We start from the raw sequence: 23999 nt of genomic DNA, 5'->3' as shown, positions 1-23999 counted from the left end.
TGCTGTAATACAGGACAAATCTGTCAGCCACTCTGTGCTTCATGAAAGTCCTCAGGTGAACAGACATGGTGGCACATATCTGTAATCCTAGCACTTGGTGGTGGTGGTGGGGGGGCGGTGCTGAGGCAGGTGGATCTGGGGTTAGAGGTCAGCCTGAGCTACAAAGTAAGACTCTTTAACAGTTATTTTTCTGTTGCTGTGACAAAACATCATGACCAAAGGCAAGTCAAGGAAGAGAGAGTTTAATCTGGTTTGCAGTTCCAGGGAGAGAAGAGTCTACAGTGGAGGGGCAGAGGCGTGCCAGGGGGAGCAGGAGACTGCGATTAATACTGTTGGATGATAGCAGCACAAGGCTGTACCTCAGAGCCCACCCCCAGGGATGTGCTTCCTCCAGCAGGACTGTGCTGCCAACTGGCGATCAAACACACACACGATGAGCCCATGGGACATATTTCTCATTCAAATCACCAGGCTCAGTCCCCCTCCCAAATAAAGGGGGGGATGTAAAGAAGCAAAAGCCTTTTTGTGGCTCTTCTAGCCAGGCTGAGATGGGCAGATGAGTGTTTGATGTGTGTGAGCCGTGCTGACCCGTGCCTGGCTTGGGCTTTCTCCCCACCACAGAATTCTGCCTCCTCCAAGGGAAACACGGTGGCTTCGAGCACGAGAGGAAAGCTGACTCTGTCTACTTAGACCCCCAGGCGTACAGAGAGTTCGCGTTCCTGGACATGCTGGACGGGGTCCAAGGGCGCTCTCTGCAGGATGGGTCACTGCATGTCTTAAAACAAGGTAAAACGAGGTATTGCTTGTGGTTATGGCCAGATGGAGAGGTGGACCCTCTCTCCCAAGAGGGGATGCGGCCTTCAAGATCCCCTTGGATCTTAGAGAGGGCCAAATCTCCGGTGCTGTGTTTTGGAAAAAATGGAGACCCTAGGTGGGTCAGGGTAGAAGGTCAAGGAGTGTGCTGGCCAAGGCTGTGGCGGTTTTCTTTCCCTGTACCCACAGAATCTAACTGACTATTGAGAATGGCCAGTAGTGAGCAGAGCTGGAGCTCCCAGGATCTGTATCAGCTTCGTCGCATTCCAGGCTCACTGCATGGCAGGCTGCTGTTTGTCAGCATGGTGAAAGCCATGGAGGCCCCTCACCCATGTGGTGGAGGGGCTGTACCCCCAAACCACCTACAGCAATTCTCTCTGCTCCCTAGAGCTTGCTGCTTTGGGGTTGGCTTGCTTGCTGGGTGCAGGACAGCAGTGTGCGGTAGGAGAAACTGAGTGAGGAAAAGGAGAAGCTTGTGATGGGGTTAGAGCTTAGGAGGAGCCAGAGCTGCCTCGATGTGCTCTGCCTTGCAAAGCAAGAAGAGAGATTCCTCCCTGGGCTTCAGCAAATGCCTACCCAGAGGATGCTGTTCCTGGCGGAAAAGGTCAGCATTGGAGGACAGGGTGATGGAGACCTAGGGTTAAGGTAGATCTTTCTAGGGACAAGAGTTAACTAAACTTGGGGCCTCTACTTGCAAGTTATGGTGTGGCTGCAGCTGGAATTGTGCTGTAGAAGAGTGTGAGGCCACGTCTATTTTCCCAGTGCTCCAAGCCGAGTCAGCCATCCTCGTTGGCTGGAGTTCGCTGGGCAGCTGGGGATGGGGGCAGGTATATCTTAGGTCTGGGATGGTCTTTGAGCCCATAGGCTAACCAGGACAACTCTTCGAACAGGGGCTAGTAAAGACTGAACTATATTCCATGTTTTTTTGTTTGTTTGTTTTTGTTTTGTTTTTTTGAAGATGTGGCTCAGGAGTTCTGTGTCCAACCTGTAGGGCTTTCAGCAAGGTGGTGTTTAGTACCAGCATGAAGCCCTTGGTGGAAAAGCACCGCCTTAGCCCGTCTTTTTTGGCTTACTTTACTAGGAACTTCTGACTGTCTTTAGGAAAGAAAAGAGGATCTCAGGAGAAAGGGCCCCAGGGCCCCGATGAGGATGTGAGCAGCATAGCAAAGTGCACTCTGATCTTATCTTGAATAGAAGTGAAAGGCACCAGGGAAGAGAGTGGAAGCCATGTTTGCCTTAAATGCTGAGCTGGCCCTTTGAACATGCACTGAAAACAAAAGCATTTCCAGACAGTGCCAGGAAAGACATATTTGGAGACCAGTATGGCTTTTGCTTAGTGATTCAGCTTTGAGAATGCACTTCTGCAGAAACCATGCCAGTAAAGCGCCTACGTGGCTTCTGGTCAAGCTTAGAGAAGCAGGAGGCTTGGGATGTTAACATAGGCTTCCGTGTCCGCCTTTCCTTTACCCGAAGTTTCCTGGTTGTTGAGACTCACTCAGGTATCTCCAAGCCCCACGGGCGGTTCTGAAGGTGGAGTCGTTCGGAAGGAGCTGGTGACTGAGAGTCAGGTTGTAAGCTAGGCCTGACCCAGCATCTGTTCTGTTTCCACAGCAAACATGCACCTAGAGAGGAGCTTCCGCCCCTTTGCGGTGTTACCTGAACAGCAGCAGAGGGCGCTCTTCCGCCTCCTGCAGACAGTCCTGTTTGATGAGGAGCTGCTCATGGCCCTGGAACAAGTGGTGAGGTGGGGGTAGGGCTTAGGGTTGCTCTGAAATGCACACAGGCTAGGCCCCTCAGGAAGGCTTTGGGACAATTTAAAATTAAGTACCACATCCTTTTAACCCTAAAACTTGAAGTTGACCTCATGAAAGAGGGATGAGTGATTTTCTTAGAGCTCTAACAAATAGCTCTTGGTACTTAAAAATATCAGACATTTATTCTCGGACGGATCTGGATGGCTGAATCGAGAACTGACCGTGGCAGCAGGGTCATACCCCTCTGAAAGCTCTGGGGAGGAATCCTTGTTGCCTGCCGTTTCTGTGGCCCCTGCTGCATCACTTACCTATCTCTGCCTCGTCTTCCCTGTGTGTGTGATCTTCTCTAGACACGAAACTCATTAAGGATCGCCGTTTTTGGATACAGGGTGCGCTTCCTTTGAGACTCTTACTGTAATTACACCTGCAAGGATTCATTCAAAAAAGGCCCGTTCTGGGACTGCGGGTAGACATGCACTCAGCACGCAGCGAAGGGGCTGTGTGGCCGAACCTGTCAGCCTGTCCCGTTTAGAACAGAGACAAGTGTTTATTGCTTTGTTTTGCAACAGCCAGGTTTTGAGGGACATGCCAGCTGCTCAATCTCCATCAGCCTAGGTTTTTTTTTTTTTTTTTTGGTACTTAATGAGGCTGAAGCTTTGAAATTTTTCTTTTCGTTTTGACTTTGTTTTTTGTTCTTCTTTCTATACTGCTTACTCTCCTATTCTCTTCCTGCTTGAAATGAGATCGTGCAAGAGACTATCAAGCAGGGACAGAACTACAGTTGCCAAAGGGTCTAGTTTGCCTTCTGGAGGATGCAGGGATTAACCCTAGGAGGAACACAAATGTCTCAGAATCCCATGACTCGTTTACTTCCTAGAGGGAAATGTCAGGCTAGTCCCGTTGGCAGCGCATCTGCCTTCTGGCAGGTGTCAGAGAGGGCACAGGGGACCTATGGAGTGGAGCTGGTCCAGGGGCTCAGAATTGGCTCATGGTAGTGCCAACCCACCCCAGGGCTGGGGACATATATGGTTTAGCAAGCTGTTTTTAGACTGTGAGAACCAGGAAGGGATGTTGCTTTTAGGTCCCATTCATCAGTTTGATAAGGAGTCACTTGTTCCTGGTTCCTGGTAAAACTTAATACCCTGCCATCATCTGAAAAGTTCTTTCTGTCCAACATTTCCTGCATGATGCTTCCCCTTTCCTTGTGGAAGGCTAGTACGTGGTCCCGCTTGCCTTACTGTGTCCTTAGGAGTAAAGTTAGGCCCATCGGTAGTATCACAGTATAGAAGAGGGATCAGTGCTTGCTTTACCTGGAGAGGGTGAAGTGCATGGAGTGTTGGGAGGTGGGGGTGCGCCAGGGGCTCAGTTGGGTTGTATTTCATCATTGTCTTTCTTCCCTTTCTGTCCTGTAGTGTGATGACATGGCTGGTGGCCTCTGGTCCTCACAGACTACATTGGCAATGGAGGAGTTGACTGGCAGTCAGCAGCAGGACCTCACAGGCTTTCTGCAGCTGGTGGGGTGCAGGGTCCAGGGGGAGCATCCTGGCCCGAAGGATGAGATCAGCAACCAGAAGCTCTTTGCAACAGCCTACTTCCTGGTCAGCGCACTAGCAGGTATAAAACCAAGACCAAAAAGAGAGCAGAGCAGTGTCTGCCGTGGCTGGGAAATGGTGCTGCTTTCCGTATGTGCGTCTGTGAGGTGGAAGTGATGGCGGCTGAGGAAGGTTTGGCACAGGCCTCTCCTCTTCAGTCCAGAGGATAAGAGGGGGAAGGCCAATGGAGGACCCTGGCCTCCACTTTGTTGTATCAGTCCTACTCCGGGAGGGTTACCTTCTCCCCCTACTGGAAATCACTTTCAGAATATAGCCTTTGATCCCCGTCAGGGTCCAGACAGTGTGGTGTGCTGGGCACTTTCCCCTGGCAGCGGTTTGTGCTGACCCTCTCTGCACACCTTGGCCCATCCCACGGTAGTCTCAGATATCTGCTGTGAGATGCACGAGGCCCAGGCAGGCTATGGCTGGACTTCTGCATGGCTCTTAAAACGGCTTCCCAGGGGAAGTGGATTTACCATCAAGCACAGCCCACCACGCAGCAGGCCTGGTGGTTCCCTCTGTGAAGTAGCTGTAGCTATGTCAAATGCCCATAGGCCCCAACTTCCCTCCAACACAAGCTAGTAGGCACTGGATTCCTCCTACAGTGGCTCGTTCCCAGGGAACCGTCAGTATTTAAAAAAAAGAACGAGAAGGACTGTTTCAGCTTGATATGCTGATGGATCTACTCTGTGTCTTTCTCTGAATCAGATAAAGGCTTTGAATGGTTGCCTGGGACGATACAGGACATGGGCTCTGTGAAACTCCACCTAGAGACTGGACCAATGTTAGCAGTGAGCATGCCTGAGTGCAGGCTTTATGTCAGGCTACAGGCCGTACTCTTGTCAGCTTGTAAGAACCCTTCTCATATATCCTACACTGCTGAAGCATTTCTATAGAATAGCCCATGGCTGACATGGACTACACCGCAGTCCCAGTCTCTCTGACCTAGACACAGCTCCACAGCTGAGCACAGGTGGCTTCGCAGGGGGCTCTAACACAACACTTATTCCAGTTTGGATGTTGGATGCAGGGAAAGCTTTAGGCGTAGCCAGTTTCTATCTCAACCCTGGCCTTTCCGTCTGTGTTGTGGCCGAGCTAAAGCTCCTTTGGTAGTATCCTGGTGAAGCCAGTCCATGGACCCTTCCTTAGTCAACTCTTTTTAGACAACATGGTCTTCTAAGATCTAGGGAAAGTGTTGGAACAGAAAGTGGTCCTCTTGGGCCCTGACAGTATTGTTTGACTGCTTAGCTACTTCCATACCGCAGCCTCTGCTTGAAAGCTTCCTCTGCATGTGTGACTGTAAGCAAACCCTGCTCTCACCATAGACCCTCAACTGTAACAGAACGCTTTATTTCAGACTAACTGGGCAGCCTTACACTGTCTTTCAGGCAGTTAGGGGAGGGCAGAGCATGTCTGGCCTAGAGCATACGTGAGGGTGAGAGCTGGCTTTATGCTGTGCTCACAGGTCTGGGTAAGCATTTCTAGGGATGAGGGATGTATAAGGGAAGAGGTACTGTGGAAGGTGAAGGGGTGGAAACGTGGGTGTGGCAGTGCTTGGTGATACAACATTCCCTTCTCAGCCCTGTACTTTCTATCATCTTCTTGGAGTGGTGTGAGGGCTTCTTGGGAACGGAGGAAACTGAGCATTGTCAGAGGCAGGTGTATGACTGCATTGATAGGTTGTGTTGTGGTTCTCTGGTGGGATCACCTACACGGCTGCCCCTTCCCGTGTGTCCTTTTGCCCTCTCAGTGACATGTCATTGTTAATACACATAACAGATACAGGCAGTCATGAGTTCATGAGAAGTCACTGTGCTTGGTGACCGAGCATCCCTTGGGGTCAGGGTCATTTTAGGAACTGTTTGTACTGGGAGGTATTTAGCAGAAGCGTGAACGGCACTGATTTGGATTTCGTTCGGCAGGTGGGGAGCTGGCGAGGCCTCTGGTTTAGCGCCAGCCTCACAGTTCTGCCCCAGCTTTGCTGTGTCCTTGATTAGTCCTCTCAAAGTTTTCTCTCCTAAAAGGACTGACACGGTGGAGCCCTTCATGTCTGTGCAGCGCCTTGACGTGTGCCCCTAAGTACCCTCTAGTGTGTCAAAAACGAACAGAACAAACAGGCTCTGAGAGGTACTCCCAGAGTCTTTTGGCTGTTATCACCCATCCCTGTAAATCCCACTACTTGGAAGGAGGAGGATAATTGAAAATTCAAGGCTATTCTGGGTTACAAAGCAAGAATATGTTCCAGAAAACCAGAAACAAAACTGAAGCTCCAGCCTGGTTACCTGGAAGGGCTTAACCACTCCATCATAGCTTTTTGGAGCCAATTATCCTTTCATAGAGTCCATGCCCTTCTTTCTGAGTAACAAATTCAATGTCAGAGAACATCCTCTAGTGACTTGATTCCCAGGGAGATCCCACAGAGAACCAGAACTGCCTTCAAATGTTACTACACTGGTTTTTGAGACAGTCTGTGTAGCTCTGGCTGACCTAGAACCCACTGAGATTCCCTATTTCTGCCTGCCAAGTGCTGGGATTAAGGGGTGCCACCATAGCTGGCCTGGCCACACATTTACTTTCTCTAACTGATAGTAAGAAGGTAATGAAATATAAATTGGGTACCACATAGGGCTGGCTGCAATGTTCTTTTCCTTATAACACAAGGGCTCACTGCATAGCTCAGGCTGGCCCTTCTAACCTCCCAAATGATAAGATTACAAATATGCATCACCATGTCTGGCTTCCAAGAACTTGTTTTTGACAGTGACCCTGACCACAATGTATGTCTTCTACAGAAATGCCAGATAATGCCACAGTTCTCCTGGGGACTTGCTGTAAACTCCATGTTATTCCTACGCTCTGCCACTTGGTAAGGAACCTTTGGATGGGATGGTGGGGTGGAAAGGGACGAGGATGATGAGGGATAGGTGCTATCAAGCTAGTAAAACACTTTAGTTTCTTAGCTCAAGATAGTACAAGCAGCTGTCACCATTAACACATGGGTACAACTTGGTCGGCAGCCTCCAAATCACGTACTTTTCCTACTTTGGAGACTTTTGGCCATAGCTCAGTACTGCTAGGCCCGACAACCTGTTTTTTTTATTGGTCACTGCAGTCATGTGGAATGATTTGAAGCTGCTTTTGTGTGTGTACGTGCGTGTGTGTCTGAAGTAGCCAGCTTCCTCCATCAGTAGCTTGGTGCTCTCTGGAAATGTCACGCTAAGAGCAAGCAATTAGTAATGCGTTTAGCCTCAGAGCGGAGCTAAGTCCTCAAGTTACAGAGAGGGCAGTTAGCAGAGGAACCAGCAACAGCTGCCCTAGATTGCCCAGAGGCAACTTCTCTCATACAGGCGCATTGGGGAAGGCATCCCTGGGTCACTTATTTTAGGGTCTGGTGTAGGGCCAGGGCTCACTGCTAAGCTAAGCTGGCAATGCACAGATTGCCTAGATAGGCCTTGCCTGTGTTCTCTATGTCCGCTGGGAATAGCAAACCATATGGGTTGTCTTGAATGTTGTTCTGTGTGGAGGAGGTGACAGAAGCCAAGACCACTAGGTATCAATCACAGAGTTGACCAGATGCTATCAGAACTGACCACAGATGCCACACCCCAGGGCATACTCAACTACTTGGAAGCATGCCAGCATATCTCAGACCAGCTGAGGGTGATGGTTGCTAGTGTAGTTTGATTATAGAAATGATGCAATTGTCCTAATTGTATGTGAGGAGCAAAACAGCTCAGTTCCCTCTTGCAGCAGTTGAGTGCTCAGCACTTCCAGTCTGTTTCTTGAGTATTTAGGGACTAATTAGAGCCATTCAGGAAGTACACAAAGGAGGAAGTTGTGCTAAGGGAGCCAGGCTGTAATTAACTCATACTACAGCCAACTCTGGTTCTGACCTTGGCTGCTGTTGTATGACCAGCCAGGAACCAGCCTTGGAGTTCCTGCCTTTTCACTGGCTGCCTCCAGATGAACTTGCTTGCCTTTGGATGCTGCTCAACAAAGACAAGGCATGTTTCTTTACAAGAAGATCTTTCTAGGTGCCTTTAGGTGATGGCGGTAATGTCTATTGACTTCCTGCTGTTATCTTGAAAAGAGCCAGGCTCTTGCAATAGTGGAGGATTATGTACTTAAGAGGGACTGACTTAAAAGAGGACACCCACTCTACCTGCTCTCCTTTTCCAAAGCCAGGTACCTCTGAAGAGTCATGCTGATGGGTTTTGGGCAGGGTCAAATATGCTGACCATTCACTGTGAACTGGTAAGATGGTACATTTGAATCAGTAAAGGAATCAAGAAAATATTCCAAGTCAGCAGTTCTTGGAGTAGGAAACACAATTAATGAAATGTGTTTCCTACTATTCATTAATGAAATGATAGTATCTACGTGAGTTCCTTGAAATATCCAAGAAATTCTAATATTGCTGTTTACACTAATAAACAAAACCACCAGACGATCACCAAATGGTAGTGGTATGTGTATGTGTGCCAGCCACAGAGCAAAGGAAAAACTGTATTTTGCAAAACTCTGGAAGTCAACAAAAAGTGACCAGAACTCTACACAATGAGGACAGTACCTGTTGTATGCACCCTACCCTTCAATAAACTTGCCTAGGGCAGGAGAAGGGAAAATGGCAGCAAACCTCATCATCCTGTAAGACTGTCACTCTAACTGAGGAAGCCAGAGCACTTACAGCTTCATGTCCGCTCTGAAGAGCGGGCTTGTAGAAACAGCGCTCTACAGGTGGCCACCTGAGTGGAGCCTCCCACTCAGCAGGGCTCCTATCTTGTCAGAAGGCTTGAGTCCCGTGCCCACACTGGGTGGAAGGCAGTGCCGTTGAATCCTGCCCCTTCAGGCTCGGAAGTCCCGCAGCCATATGCACGGTGACAGGGTCTTCCTTACCTTACAACCTAGAGGCTGTGGGCTGTACTGCACTCCAGAGCCCCAGCCTCACATGCACCTGTCTACCAGGAGCTGGCCAAGCTATCAGTCAGGCCTTGCAACTCCAGGAATCCAGCAAGTAGGACTCCAAGTACTAGGTGACAGCACCCACAGTAGCAACTAGGGACTTTCTCCTGTCTACAGTTTTAGAACTCCAGCTGCTGATGCAAAAAGCCTGAGCACCACTGAGCATCCTAGCCTGTACTGGAATCACATCTATAATCCCCAGCTTCACGGCAAACAATGCCAGAAGTCTTGGCCTTTCCATTGCTTACTCTTTTCATGACCTAGGTATATTTCCACCCCAGCTTTGTAGCCCCAGACACCAAAGGACAAGCCTACACACTACTCACATTAGCTCAGTGGCACATAGGGGATTCTCCCTGTGCCCTGTACCACTGGGCATGGAAACCAGAATTACTGGGATAACCCAAGGAACTTGTCTCCCACAGTCCACAGACTTTGGGTTAGGGCTGTTGGTACTAGGTAAAACTTGTGCTCATCTCTTGGGTCCTGGAGTAGGTACTATCTGGATCCCACACCTCCATAAAAGTGGCTATCCAGTGCTACACGGCCCCAGCAAGTCTAATCATTCCCGTGGGACTAGGGAAGGGTTCTTTTATGTTTCAATACCTTAAACTCCATGGTTACCCCAGGTATTCATCTGGCAAGACCTGGGAAATGCAGCTGGTTCCATCCCGTGGCTCTAGAGTTGTGTGTATTGTTGCTACAGATCCGAGCCATCTCCTACCACTCTTGGTGTGATCTGTGTTTACATGGATGGACCTGGGGATAGCTTTTTCTGCATCTCATACTGAGTCCATAGCAGCTGAATACACTCTCTGAAGTCTGTGCTCACTGCAAAGCCCTACATCTACCTCAAGGATTACTGATGTAGCCAGAGCCACTGATGATGGGAACTAAATAAGGTATCACATAGCACTACACCTTTGAGCTCATGTGTAACCAAAGCCCATGCATCTATCCAACTGACATTTAAACAACCAAGTCCTACAGGAAGTGCCTCAAAATATTGGATGTTCCACAGGTGTACAAGATACACAGAACAAGCCAGCTCCAGGGAGAATGGCTGGCTGTTCTATACAAATAATATCCAAGAAGGAAGTCTGAAGAGAGTTCACAATAATGATCCCAATCAAACATAATGAGATCTAAGAGAATATAAATAAAATAATATTAAGAAGCAAAGAAAAGCAATCAGGATGTAAATGAAAAATTCAGAGTTAGAAATCTTAATTTTAAAAAATAACAAAAACTCAAATTCTAGAGCTAAAATTTCCAGGAAATAACACACACAAAGCCCCACAAGGAGCTAGAAGCATCACAAGGAGATGTAGCAGAAGTTAAGGATGATGCTTCCAACTACTGCAGTAAGACAAGGGAGCTGGTGTGGGTGATGGGGAAAAGCTACAAGACATCTGGACAGAAATATTTGCACTGTGGGAATTCCAGATGCAGAAGGGGGAGGGGCATTTAAAATCTTGTTTCATGAGATGATAGCTGAAAACTACTCATATCTTTGAAGATATGGACATCTATACCAAGAAACTGAAAAGTTTCCCAACTAAACTAATAAGCATAGTATGTCCTCACCAAGACATATTATAGTCAACACATGAAAATTACAAGACAAAGAATCAGAGAGGGGCTGGAGAGACAGCTCAGAGGTTAAGAGCACTGACTGTTCTTCCAAAGGCTCTGAGTTCAATTCCCAGCAACCACATGGTGGCTCATAACCATCTATAATGATATATGATGCCTTCTTCTGGCATGCAGGCAGAATACTATATAAATAATAAATAAATCTTAAAAAGAATCAGAGAAAAGGAAAAGCGAAACAAGTCACACAAGAGTTCCATGGACGTAAGGAGGCAGCAGAATGTACACTGTAAATACAGAAAGAAGTAACTGTCACCGGGAACCCTTAGCCTTTACAAGTGAAGAGGGCGACGATGGTCTCACACCAGCAGAATTCAAGGAAATTCATGACCACTGGACCATTCCTATAAGAAATGCTAATGAGTGGACACCACACTAGAAAGATCAGCTGCCAATATCAAAGTATGTGAATATAAAAATCCGACAGCAAAACAGATACACAGAAGAAATAACACTAAAACCTCAGCATGACAGGGGATTACCAAATCATAAAAATAAGTGATGGGTGAACAAAAACCATACAAAACGAGAAAAATACAACATAATGAATGACCTGGAATGTAAATGAATTTAATTCTCTAACCAATTGACAGATCAGCTGAATGGATTTAAAAAAAAAAAAGTAGAAACGAGGAAAAACCAGTAAGAAAGAGATGGCCTGGTGGTGAATGCTTATAACCCTAGAAACTGGGAAGTGGAAGCATCTTCAGTTCGGTAGAAAGCTTAAGGGAAGTCTGGGCTACATGAGACCCTGACCCAAAACACAACCAGTCAACCTACCACTACACTCCCAGACACAGAGATCCATTTACTGATGTATGTGTATTCAATGCGAAAGGCTGGAAACAAAACATCCAAATAGAAACCAGATGCAAACAGGAGTTATACTCATTGGGAAAAGTGGACTTTAGATTAAAAAACTACAGAGAGAATGCAACCACTATATATTCATAAATACATCAGTTCAGCAACCAGATGCAGAAGTGCAAATATAGATCCAACATTCCCATAGCCAAATAGACTGTAGACATGACAGCAGAGGTACGTACAGTTACAGTCAGGGACTTCCCTTCTTTTTCCACTATGAGCTGCAACATTTAGACAAAAAAAAAAAAAAAAAAAAAATCCGGAATCTGAACACTTGCATATAACAGTTACAAGGCAGCTTAACCAGCAGCAACAGAAAACTCAATCTTTCTAGAACATGTACCACTTGAGACTAGAGCATGGTAGGCCACAAATAAGTTTCAGTGTTGTTTTTTTTTTTTTTTAATAATTTGAAGATTTTAAGTGTTGATTTATTGTAAAAAGAAATCAAGCATAAGCAGCTGTCCACATTCTAACCACTCTGGCCAAGACACAGTACACGCCATCACATCAAGAATAAGAAAGGGTGTAAGACAGATTACACAGAGGCTGTGAATCAAATCCAGCGAAAGGGTGCTTAGGTTTCTTGCAGTGGGGAAAGGACTTGATGAAGCCAAGGCACTGTTGGACATTTAGGTGTAATGATTTTGAGGGACAAATAAGATCCTCTTATTTTGTGGGTGAACTTTTAGGAACAACTGTCTAGCAGAGGAGTTTGTATAAGTTTTTTATCAAGGCCCCAGACGTTCTTCAGAACCCACTCTTCCTGCCCCGCCCTGCTCTAAGCTCATCTGCTGATAGAGAGATACACTCTTCACCCTGTGGTACAGGGGTGAAGTGCATGCTGTGCTCCTCTTCAGTAGCCTTGCGAGTCTGCATGTGAACCACATGCTGCATCCTCCATCTGCTCAGTTTAGAATTCCAACAGACTCTCATCGTCCTAAGGTCTGCAGCAGCGCTCCGCAGGCATAATTCAAGGGTAAACCCTCTAGTTTTTTGTGATGAGTGGATTTTCTACATGTTGCATGCCTGATTCTCTCAGCGGTTAAGATCCTTTGTATCAGGAGCCATCATGTGGGACCCAAATCTGGTGCTCTTCAAGATCAAAGTGTGATTAACTGCTGAACCATCTTTCCAACCCCATGGGCTAATTTCTGTATAAAGGCCTTAAAGTCAATGACTACAAATGAATTGTTACAATACAATTCACTGACCACTGAGTAATTTTGAGCATCGAAGTACTGAATAAAACTTCTGTACTTTCACTTTTGCACTATACTAAATCAAAGGGCCCAAATATGAACTTCTAACTGAAAAAAGCTGTTGCCACCATAATTCAAAGCTATTGAAGAGTTACTTCGTGCTTATTTTATTTCTTGAAAAAGTACTCTTTGGAAACCATTATTACTCTGGAAGATACACACTCTAGTAATTTCTCTTGTAAAAAACAAAGCACAATCATGTTCATCTTTACTTCTTTGGTAATTCCAACTATCCACAAAAACACTCTTACCTTGTCACTTTACCAGTTAACTCATGACCTCACAGTATTTCTGCACACTACCCCGAAGTCCTTTTTTTTAGCAAAGGAAGCATGAATATTATGTATCTTTGTAGATCATAAGAGAGAAAAGCTTTAAAAAACCCCAAGAAATTACAAAAATCCATTTTCCCAGTGACTAAGTGGTAACTGGAGCAATCCTAGACACAGGAAAGGAGCACAACAAAGCCCAAAACACAGCAAACAGCACAGAAAGTTTACAACAATAAACACACACACACACACACACACCAGACAGAAGAACCAGAGACAACTGACTGTGGTAACTCAAGGCCATAGAAAAAGGATCACAGCAGAAAACCAAAACTAATATATATATATGGGTGGCACATGCCTTTAATACCAACACTTTTGGGGCAGAGGCATTCTAAGTTCCAGGATAGTTAGGGATACATAGCGAGAGACCCCTTCTCAAGAGGGGAAAAAAAATTCTCACAAAAGATCAATTGGTGTTTTGAAAGGAAAAAAAAATGTCAAAACAAATTGGCCTCAGGGAGGGCTCTGTGTGTGTGTGTGGGGGGGGTGTGGAGTGGTGGTGATAGTTAGGTAAAGACTTAAAACCAGAAATGAAAGAAGACATTACCAACACCACAGAAACAAGAATGACTGCAACAAGTACAACAGCAAATAAGTTGAACTCAGCTAACTGAATCAAGAGGAATATAAAATCAAAATAGGCCAATAATGTTACGAGAACAATAGAATTTCCTATCTAGTCTAGGACTTGGTGGCTTTCCTACAAAAACAGTGAATCAAGAGCTAATTCCAATGCTACTTCCATTATTACACAGACGTTTAAATAAAGAACCCCACCAAATGCAGCATCAGGATACCCAGAGACAACAAAAGAAAACTACAGACCCACATATGAAAATTCAATGAAATAGAACCAGTTGAACTCAATAACATCTCAATATACAGCACATCATGAGAAAGTGTTTCCAAATAATCCTCTGAAAAGGGATTCATCTGGAAAATACTAGAAATTCCAAAGACCATACACCATTAAAAACAAAAACACCAGTCCAACTAAAAAGTGAGCTAAAAACTTAAATGGATACTTCTCAAGACATAGAAAAACGACAAGCAAGTACATGAAAAAAATGCTCTCTCTCTGATCAGCATGGAAATACAACTCAATATTGCAGCTAAGTAGCATGTCACCCTCATTGAAATGACTATAATGAGATAGAAGAAATGCTAGAGAGGATATGGAAAAAGGAAAACTCCTACACACTATTAGTGAGGATATAATTAGTACAGATATTATAGCAAACAGAATGGAGGGTCCTCTGGGAACTAAAAATTGGTGAAACTGCTGAAAGCTAGCAGGTCTATCTAAAGGAGATGAAATCATTGAACAAAAATAGATGTGCACTCCGTGTTTGTTGAGCCTTGTCACACAGCTAAAATGTGAAAATTACCCAGATCCTCTTTAGTGGATGAGGGTCAAAGAACATGCAAATATATGCATAGTGGAATATTAGTCACTTGGAGGAAAGGAAGCCCTGTTATTTACTGGCAGCAACATAGCTGGAGCTAGAGGTCACTACTAAATGAAACAGGCCAGACACAGGACAAATTCTCTCATGCATTGTGGAAATAACTAAATGAGTCTCTTCAAGAAGCCGAGTGGAAGCATGCCCACTGAACCCGGCAACAGTGGGGAGGGTGGATGAGGTTCAGTAATGGGCTTCAAAAGATGGACAGGAGGGGCACCACTGGATCTTCTTTAACGCAGTAATAGTTAAACCACCTGCATTTCAAAATAACTACAAGACTGCAAACAGCTCAACACAGAATGGTGTGTAAAGACAAAAACTCTTCTTGCCCTGATTTCAAACTATAGGTTATATGTATGTATTGAATTACCATACTGTATCCCGTGAAATGTACACATTATCAGGAGAGCCAGATAAACCCTTATATATGGCATAGGGAAGGCACATGCTGATCTGTAACTTACTGGGCTAATGGATATGGGTGTAACAGAGTGGGGATACAGGCAGTAAAACAGTCAAGGAAGAGAAAATCAGGCCTAGGGTCTTAGCATGAAGAAACACTTCTTGTACTACATGGGAGAATTCCTTAAAAAGATATTTAGCTTGGGGTTTTTCTGCTACATTTAGGAGTGAGTTTTCTTAAATTTGTCATTTCAGCTCCGCGCTCTGTCTGATGACCGAGCATGTAATTTTGAAGACCCCACCCTGGCTCCTCTGAGAGACACAGAGAGGTTTGGGATTGTGCAGCGGTTGTTTGCTTCTGCTGACATCGCCCTGGAGAGGATGCAGTTTTCCGTGAAAGCCACCATGCTGAAGGACTCTTGCATCTTCCCACTAATTCTTTACATCACTCTAAGTGGGCTCTGCACTCTCAGCAATGAGCATGAATAAAGTCAGTGTCAGTCAGAAGTACATGATTTTGGCTAGGAGTATGTACTTCTCAGATTGAGAAAATATTTGGGATTTGGGGCCCAAGCGGGTTACAAGTCTGTCAATGAATCCCACAGCACAGTAAGCGCGGAGACTGAATGCCTGCAAACACTGATTTCTTTTCATCAGAGCGCTACTGTGCTAATACACACTGGACCACGGCAACTTTGGCAGATTTCAACACTGAGTTACTAGAAAAGAATCATGTGCTCTGCTCCATTCACTTCTGATACACAAAACCAGAAGAGCCCGAAACTTTACTTCAAAATTCATCTTAAGGTGTGGATGCTAAGGATAGCTATTTTTTCTTCACCACTTTCACAAGTTATACATTAATGACTGGGAAACTATAAATGCCACTTAAGTATATGAAACAATTATTAAGAAATCTAATGGCACTCACCTCAACATGGGGATTTAGATATATCCCTCTTATTTGACTTTGTTATGCTTTGATGAACGTACTATGTCTGCAGCAATTCTAGTGAGTCCTGGGAATTTGACACGTTGCAATTTCTATCAAAGGTAATTCCGAACTGTGTACAGTTGGCTGTTTAATCAGTTTTGATGCCATTCTGCAGCAGCAGGCTTGGACAATCTCCCCAAGCCTCCGGATTTCACTGACAATATCTGTTGCTGTTGATCAGACCAGATGCCCCTGGGCAATGGTGGTGGTGGCAGCGGCGGCGGCGGCAGCAAGATGCATATTAGCCTGTAGGTTTAACCTTCACTTCACCCACGTGGCCCCCTCAGATTATAAGGAAGAGTAACAAAGATAAAATAAATAATGTCTATTAAGAATGAGATTCAACATTATGCAGCTGCCCCTTTCAGGGGTTTTAAAGTTACACACCAGCAGCACTGCTCAGAAATAAACTGACTGGAAATGAAGACGGAAAATACAAACACGTGTACTTGTGTTAAGTTGGTGGTGCCTTGTCTCTTTCTGGCATTGGCTGCGAAGAGGAGGCTGTAAACACAATATTTATGAATCTCCAGGTGGAAAAACCAAGTGTGGGTGGGAATGCATGGAGTTGAGAAGCCAGCAATGGCTTACCACAGTTGAGGGACTTTGAGCCTGGCACAGAAGACAGAAAGTGCACCTCTTCACCTTTGCACTCTGCTTAGAATTTCCTATTATCCTTCTAATTAAGAAAAAAAAAACCACCCTGAAAATAAGATGGGTCATTAAATTTTTTTTTTCATTTTATGTGCATAAGTGTGAAGGTGTCAAATCTCTTGGAATTGAGCATCACAGGCTTGTGAGCTGTCATATGGGTGCTGAGAATTGAACCTAGATCCTTTGGAAGAGCTGACATTGCTCTTAACCACTAAGCCATCTCTCTAGTCCTCAAGATGGGTCATTTTAAGATAGTGACCATAAAAGTGACTGGGAGAGACTGTTCAGTGGGTAAATTCTTTATGAAACAAACAAATATAAAAGGGGCAGCAGAGACCATTCAGTGAGGAAGTGCTCACTGTGCAAGTATGAAAGTGTGAGCTTGCACCTCTAGCAACCACAGAGAATGGCAGGCATTATGTTTACATCTGTACTACTAGCACTGGAAGGCAGAGACAGGAGGATGTCTGGGCTTGCTGGCTTGCCAGACTAGCCAATCAGAGGGCTTCAGTTCCAGTCAGGAAACCTGTCTAGAAAAAACAAACAAACCTGGAAAGCAACAGAGGAAGGTATCTCTAGCTTCTATGTGCATATATGAACACGCGGGCACTCTTCTGGAGACATCAGAAAGACTCTGAAGTACCATGTTCCTAAATGTGAGCTATGGAATCCTAGAAATCAGCATGGGAGAGCTGCAAAGGGCCCTTCTGGAAAGGCTGCCTGTTGACAAAGCCACATTTTGTTGACTTCCTGCTTTTTTCCTGCAGGCCCAGTATAAAATGCAGGTCACAAGTGCTTGATGAAATACGTGGTTTCTCTTTCCTGGACAGACAGCAAGTGGCCATAGTGATTCATGGTGTCTAAACAGTGTCTTTGTTTCTTGATCCTGAATCTTCTCAACTCTGAAGCCCTTTTCTACAAAAGCCACCAATGTGCATCAGCCAGAATAGAAACAAAAGCATAGAGAAGAATATTGCTGTAAAGTAGAGGCATGAAAATTTGTTAAGAGTTATAGTTTCTGAAAAATCAGTCCTTTATTTTTTCATTTTTCTTTTATTATTATTAATTACAATTTGTTCACTTTGTATCCCAGCTGTGGCCTCCTTTTTTCTTCCCCCCTTATGTCCCTCCCCAAGTCTACCAACAGGGGAGGTCCTCCTCTTCTAGTATCTGACCCTAGCCTATCAGGTCTCATCATGATTGTCCGGAACCTCTTTCTCTGTGACCTAGTAAGGCTACCTGGCCAGGAGAAGGTGATCAAAGAGCAGGCAACCAAGTTCACGCCAGCAACAGAGCCTGTTCCCTTTACTAGGAAACCCACATGGAGACTGTGCTGCCCATGGGTTACATCTGAGTAGGGAATCCTAGGCCCTCTCAATGCACGGCCCTTGGTTGATTCATCAGTCTCTGCAGGACCCCTTAGGCCCAGATTTCTAGCTCTGTTGGTCTCCTTGTGGAGCTCCTGTCCTTTCCAGATCTTTCTATCTGCCTTAAGATTCCCTGCACTCTGCCCAAAATTTGGTTATAAGTTGCAGCATCTGCTTCAATAACCTACTGGGTAGAGTCTTTCAAAGGTCCACTGTGGAAGGCTCCTGTGCTGTTCCCTGTCTTCTCCTTCCGATGTCTATCCTGTTTGCCCTTCTGAGTGAGGATTAAGCATCTTTCCTAGGGTCCTGTTGTTTTGCTTCTTTAGGACTATAGATTTTAGTAGGTTTATCCTGTTAAATGGCTAATATCCACTTATAAGTTGAGTATATACCATGTGTGTCTTTCTGCTTCTGGGTTACCTCAGGATCTTTTCTAGTTCCATCCATTTGTCTGCAAATTTCATGATTTCCTTGTTTTTAATTGCTGAGTAGTATTCCATTGTGTGAATGTACCACAATTTCTTTATCCATTTCTCCATTGAGAGACATCTGGGTTGTTTTCAGATTCTGGCTATTATGAATAAAGCCGGTATGCATGATTGAGCAAGTGTCTTTGCTATACACTTGAGCATCTTTTGGGTATACACCCAGGAGTGGTATAGCTGATCTTGAGGTATCACTATTGTCTAAGAAAGCGCCAGATTGATTTCCAAAGTGGTTGTACAAGTATACTTTCCCACCAGCAATGGAGGAGGGTTCCCCCTTTCTCCACATCCTCTCCAGCATATGTTGTCACTTGAGTTTTTAATCTTAGCTATTCTGATGGGTCTAAGATGAAATCTCAGAGTAGTTTTGATTTGCATTTCCTGATGACTAAGGACATTGAACATTTAAGTGTTTCTCTGCCATTCAATATTCCTCTGTTGAAAATTCTCTGCCTAGCTCTGTACCCCATTTTTTAATTGGATTACTTTTGTTGGTCTTTAACTTCTTCAGTTTTTATATTCTTGATATTAACACTGTCAGATGTCGGGTTGGTGAAGATCCTTTCCCAATCTGCAGGCAGTCGTTTTGTTCTGACGACAGTGTCCTTTGCTCTACAGAAGGTTTTCAGTTTCATTAGGTTCATTTATTGATCGTTGATCTTAAAACCTGTGCTGTTGGTGTTCTGTTCAAAAAATTGTCTCCTGTGTCAATGAGTTCAAGGCTCTTCCCACTCTTTCTTCTAACAGATTTAGTGTGTCTGGTTTTATGTTGAGGTCTTTGATCCACTTACTGTATTACAGGAAATAAATGCACACAAGGACAGCAGTGATGTTCCTCTTTGCAGAAACTAGTAATGCAGATACTTAGAAAGCAGGGATGCTTAATTAGTTATCTTAAAACCTTTTTGTTAGAAATACGGGCCAGCTAGTTGTCTTCAACTGAAAAGTCCTTATGGTCACTTCAGAGGGTGGGGTTTAAAAAAGAATGTGTTTCTGTTAGGTCCCAACAGGAGGAAAAGTATGCAAAAATGAACTTGGGGTGTGTGTTAAAATTTCATCAAATGCTTTTTGTGGGTTCTGACAACTCAAAATAACTTGCTGAACACTTGTGCTAATTTTATGTCAACCTGACACAGGCTAAAAAAAAAAACAGGAGGGAGCCCCAATTAAGAAAATGCTTCCAGAAGATGGGCTATAGGCAAGCCGTTAGGACATTTTCTTAATTATTGATTGGTGGGGGAGAACCCAGCCCATTGTGGCTGGTACCATCCCTGGGCTGGTGGGCCTGGATTTTATTTAAAAAAAAAAAAAAAAAAAAGAGGCTGAGCAAGCAGCACCCCTCCATGGCCTCTGCATCAGTTCCTGCCTCCAGGTTCCTGTCCTGTTTGAGTTCTTATCCTGACTTCCTTTGGTGATGGGCTGTGATGTGGAAATTTAAGTTAAATCAACTCTTTCATCACCAAGTTGCTTTGGTGATGGCATTCATCACAGCAATAGCAATCATAACTAAGATAACACTATTGCTCATTCTTCTGCAAGCATCACTTAAGAAAAAAATATCAGAGTTATGGAAGAAACAGAAACCATCATCAGTTCTTTTAAGATGACATACAACAAAATTTGCATTTTGTGTTCAATGTGTATGAGCTACTGGTGTAGGGGAACTATGGAGTAACAACATTAATGCTATGAAGGACTTACTAATAACCTTGCTTAGTAGATACTAAGTTATCCAAAGCAGGACTTAGCTAAGGGAGGACTGCCTTCACAGGAACTGAAAGAAAAGCACTGTGCTAACCAGGCTTGTCAGAAACAGCAGGGAAACTTGTTCCTCACACATAACTGAAGCTTAGGACTGTCAAGACTGTTTACTGAGACCCAGTAGCTGGCAGGCCCATTCCCCTTCCAGAGTATATGTCTCTAAGAGGGCTAATGTGAGTGGTGCAGAGTGAGAGCTATCATTAAGCCACTAAGACTCTGTCCTTTTATCAGGGAAAGCATATCTGCCAAGTGGGAAAGACGGCCCTGGTTAACCAGCAACCAAAAGAACAACACTGGTGTCTTTGCTGTGTGAATCTTCCTTGTGCCCACCCAGCTGTGTTTAAAGTGTAATCTGTAATCTGGGACCAGGAACTGAAAGAGAATTAAGAATGACAACATATAGGGAATGTATAAGCCTAAGGCCTATATACATTGGTAAATTTTTGTTTGAGGTTGTTTTCCTTTGTGCATTAGTCAGAGCCAGATGCATGATCTTATATAGAGCTTTTCCTCTACTTATCTCGATGTGCTCACAGTGATTCCTCAGTGGGAAGTCCTGTACATTCCGTAACAGGACAGCATCAAACTGGCTCTTCCTGAAAGACTAAGGTATTTCTCACTTGGACCACGATTATTAGCAGTGTTATCACTAACCGGCTCTCTGGCATAAAATGTAACCATGTCTTAATTGATAATGCCTTATGGCTTAATACAGCTGAGAAGGGTTTTGTTCCCGGGATGTTGGCATGTGCCAAAGGCTGTGTGTACACTAGGCTTGCAAAGTGCTCTTCCTCTAAGTCCTGCCCTCCTCATCTGCAGTTTTCAATGTTGTGCTCTTTCTTTCCTCTTACTAGTTTTAAGTTTCCTCCAAGTTCTCAGGCCACCTGTAGAGGAGGGAATCCAGATTTGAAGGATAGCCTATCACATTTATGTACACTGCCTATTCATGGTTTGCCTTTAGCTCAATTACAATAAAAACAATTATTTCTGGCTTCTGAAACGGAAGCTGACTACTGCGCAGTAGTGGAACATGCTTGGCATATGCAAGGACCTGGGCTGAAGTCCCAGGACATCGCCCTGGAGAAGTGAGAATAGTTATTTCAGCAGACTGAAAAAGTAGTTTTATAAATAAGAAATGGTCAAGTTCCAAATTATAAGCACCATTCACCTTAACTATTAATGTCTTAATTCAGTTTGTGTGATTAAAAAACAACAAAGTAGGAAAACAATAGCCATTCTGACCTGTGCCCTGAGGCTGTCTGTTAACACAGCACCATGTTACCAGTCACAAGCCAATAAACAATTAAAACGTGAAAGAAGTATGTTTTGGATTTTGGGGTACACTAATTGGAGCAGCTGTAAGTATTTTTTCTAATAAAGATGTAGGTGCCTATAAAGCTTCACACTATGGGTAAGAACCAGGCTGCAGTGTCAATTTTAGGCACAAGGATAAAGAAGGGTAGCTTTAGAGGGCTACGATCAGTCTATTCGGATGCAAGCATGCTAGAGCATTTCAGTTTTGTTTGATCAGTGAATGGCCTGCTTAGCAGCAAGAGACTTGGAACAAGTTTCTAATGGGACTCCTGATTAGGACCACTAAAAGACAGACCAGACTGTCTTCCAGACTTCAGCTACATCATGGAGCTCTCTTAACCCTGGGATGTGTTCCTGAACAGCTCACCATCTGCCACTTCACCTCAGAATGAGGCAACTTTACAGGAACTGAAGGAGAAGCAACCTCAGGTAAGAGAACACATTTAATAGTCTCAAAGGCTTACCACATCACAACCACAGTTACTCCTTAAGAGTTTAGGATGAAGACAAGTATTACCTTAGCCCTACTTAACATGTAGAAGGTAAAGGGAGATTAAATGTTATCAAAATCACATGGTCAGAAGTAGGATCTTAGTCATTAGAAGTACAACTATTTTCACTTTTATCACACGAGATTATTTTTAGAACAATCTTGTGTTTCTGCCCAAGTGGTGCAGTCAATCATGCTTACCTTACAAAAGAAAGAGTATCATTTTCTCACTTTTCAGTTCACTAAGGATGTGTGATTCTTTGCATTTCTCCAAAGTCACTCCAGGATACAAAGTAACAAGATGAAATATGAGAAATATTTTAAAAAGAATATAACTTTAAAAGCTAAAACAAAATACAATTTAAAAATAACCTTACCTTAAAAAACTAGAGAATTATCATCTTCAGGTATATCCACATATACTTACAAAAGACCAATATGATGCTGAATTATTAATCAAATGTATTCTTAAAAATCTCTGTATATTCAGTTATAGACAATAATCTCATTATTTAAAATACTGATTTTCTCCCAAGAACTCCAAATACATTACAGATGTTATAAGAATTCTCATAGCATATCCCTTAAAACAGGAGGGGGGCAGGCACTGTAATTTCTATGTCTAAATCACAGCATAATTTCACTGGAAAGTTTAAGGAAATATTTCCCAAGAGGCCTCCATGCAGAAATTTTTTTTTTCTTTCTTAACAAAACAAAATTCTAATAATAACACTTTTCTGAGCTCAGTTTCCCCAATAAAATCTTCTGGAAGGGTCAGCTCTACGGTGGAGCCAAAGCCTTCTTCTAAGAGAATCTCAAGGAGGCTCAGAATGTCTAGAAAGCTGAAAGTAATTAAAGATCTTAGAACATTAGTTGTACCATGTGGGTGAATATATTTAGCTTTATTATTCATGAAGTTTGGTAGATTGTTACATCTTATACACATAGCTTTGAGTGTGTATATGGATATATGTATGTACATGTTTTTAAAAATGAACTCTTTATGTACAGAAAACTTCAGGATTGCCTTTTATTTAGTGTAAAGATTAGTTATTATGGAGGTAGGGTGCTCCACTCTGTAATTCTGTATAATGGAGGACTGTTTCGGTAGGCATAAAAATAAGTAGATTTTTTCTTTTCTTTTTTAATGTTTTCATGATTTTTACAATTTGAATTTACCCATTTAAAATAATTATAGCTAATTCTGTGATCTTGAAAATCAGCTTCAATCACTGAATCATGATACTTCTTATGCACAAAAATAAGTACTGTTTTAGTCAATCTGTGAAGATCATTTCTTGGGTTGTTGGGGGTCTCACACATTAGGCACACACTCTACCAGTTATAGCACTGGGCCCTTGTTTTGCTTTCTTTGGGATTTTTGTTGTCGTTGTTTTGCTCTGTTTTTGAAGAAGGTCTTGTTAGCCACTCAGGCTGGATTCCAACTTGAAATCTTCCTGCTTTAGCCTCCTAAGTGCTTGTACTACTAGGCCTGGCATAATCATCTTTTTGGCCAGAATAGTACCTAGCCAAAATCAATGTCCTATTACTGGATTTTACTGCTAATGAGCTATTTTCTAAATATGATTTAATAACCAGTTTCTCATCTTAAAAGAAACTTCTTATAGTTTATTGTAAATTACTTTACTAGACTCTAGAATCTAGGGTTTAGTTCTATTTGGATTATGACGATTTATATTTCAGAAAGCTATGGTCAGCAATTGTATCAAGTCAGCCAAAATACACACTTCTGCTGTATTTGACAGCCTATATTATCTAAGAAACAGAAATGGAGACTGCACAATAAAAGTACAGTAGTAATGAAGGT

The 23999-nt window shown here is 43.7% G+C and overlaps 1 protein-coding gene across 3 annotated transcripts in view; it reads left to right on the top strand.

The window, feature by feature from the left end:
• The window catches only part of Gsdme (gasdermin E), a 60889-nt gene extending 38645 nt beyond the window's left edge, over positions 1–22244 (top strand). For 2 of the 3 annotated variants that reach the window (XM_055611774.1, XM_055611775.1), the window contains exons 6-10: positions 622–786; positions 2425–2552; positions 3980–4181; positions 6952–7025; positions 15362–22244. In XM_055611774.1, coding sequence (XP_055467749.1) covers positions 622–786; positions 2425–2552; positions 3980–4181; positions 6952–7025; positions 15362–15595 — 803 coding nt within the window. In that variant the 3' untranslated portion in view covers positions 15596–22244. The remainder of the gene's footprint in view (positions 1–621; positions 787–2424; positions 2553–3979; positions 4182–6951; positions 7026–15361) is intronic. The other variant, XM_055611776.1, reaches the window with a different exon arrangement.
• Positions 22245–23999: the final 1755 nt, after the last annotated feature.

Source organism: Psammomys obesus, unplaced genomic scaffold (genome assembly GCF_907164565.1).
Source record: "Psammomys obesus unplaced genomic scaffold, mPsaObe1.curated_primary_1811, whole genome shotgun sequence".
Classification (NCBI taxonomy): Eukaryota; Metazoa; Chordata; class Mammalia; order Rodentia; family Muridae; genus Psammomys; species Psammomys obesus.
This window is presented reverse-complemented; position numbering and strand designations above follow the sequence as displayed.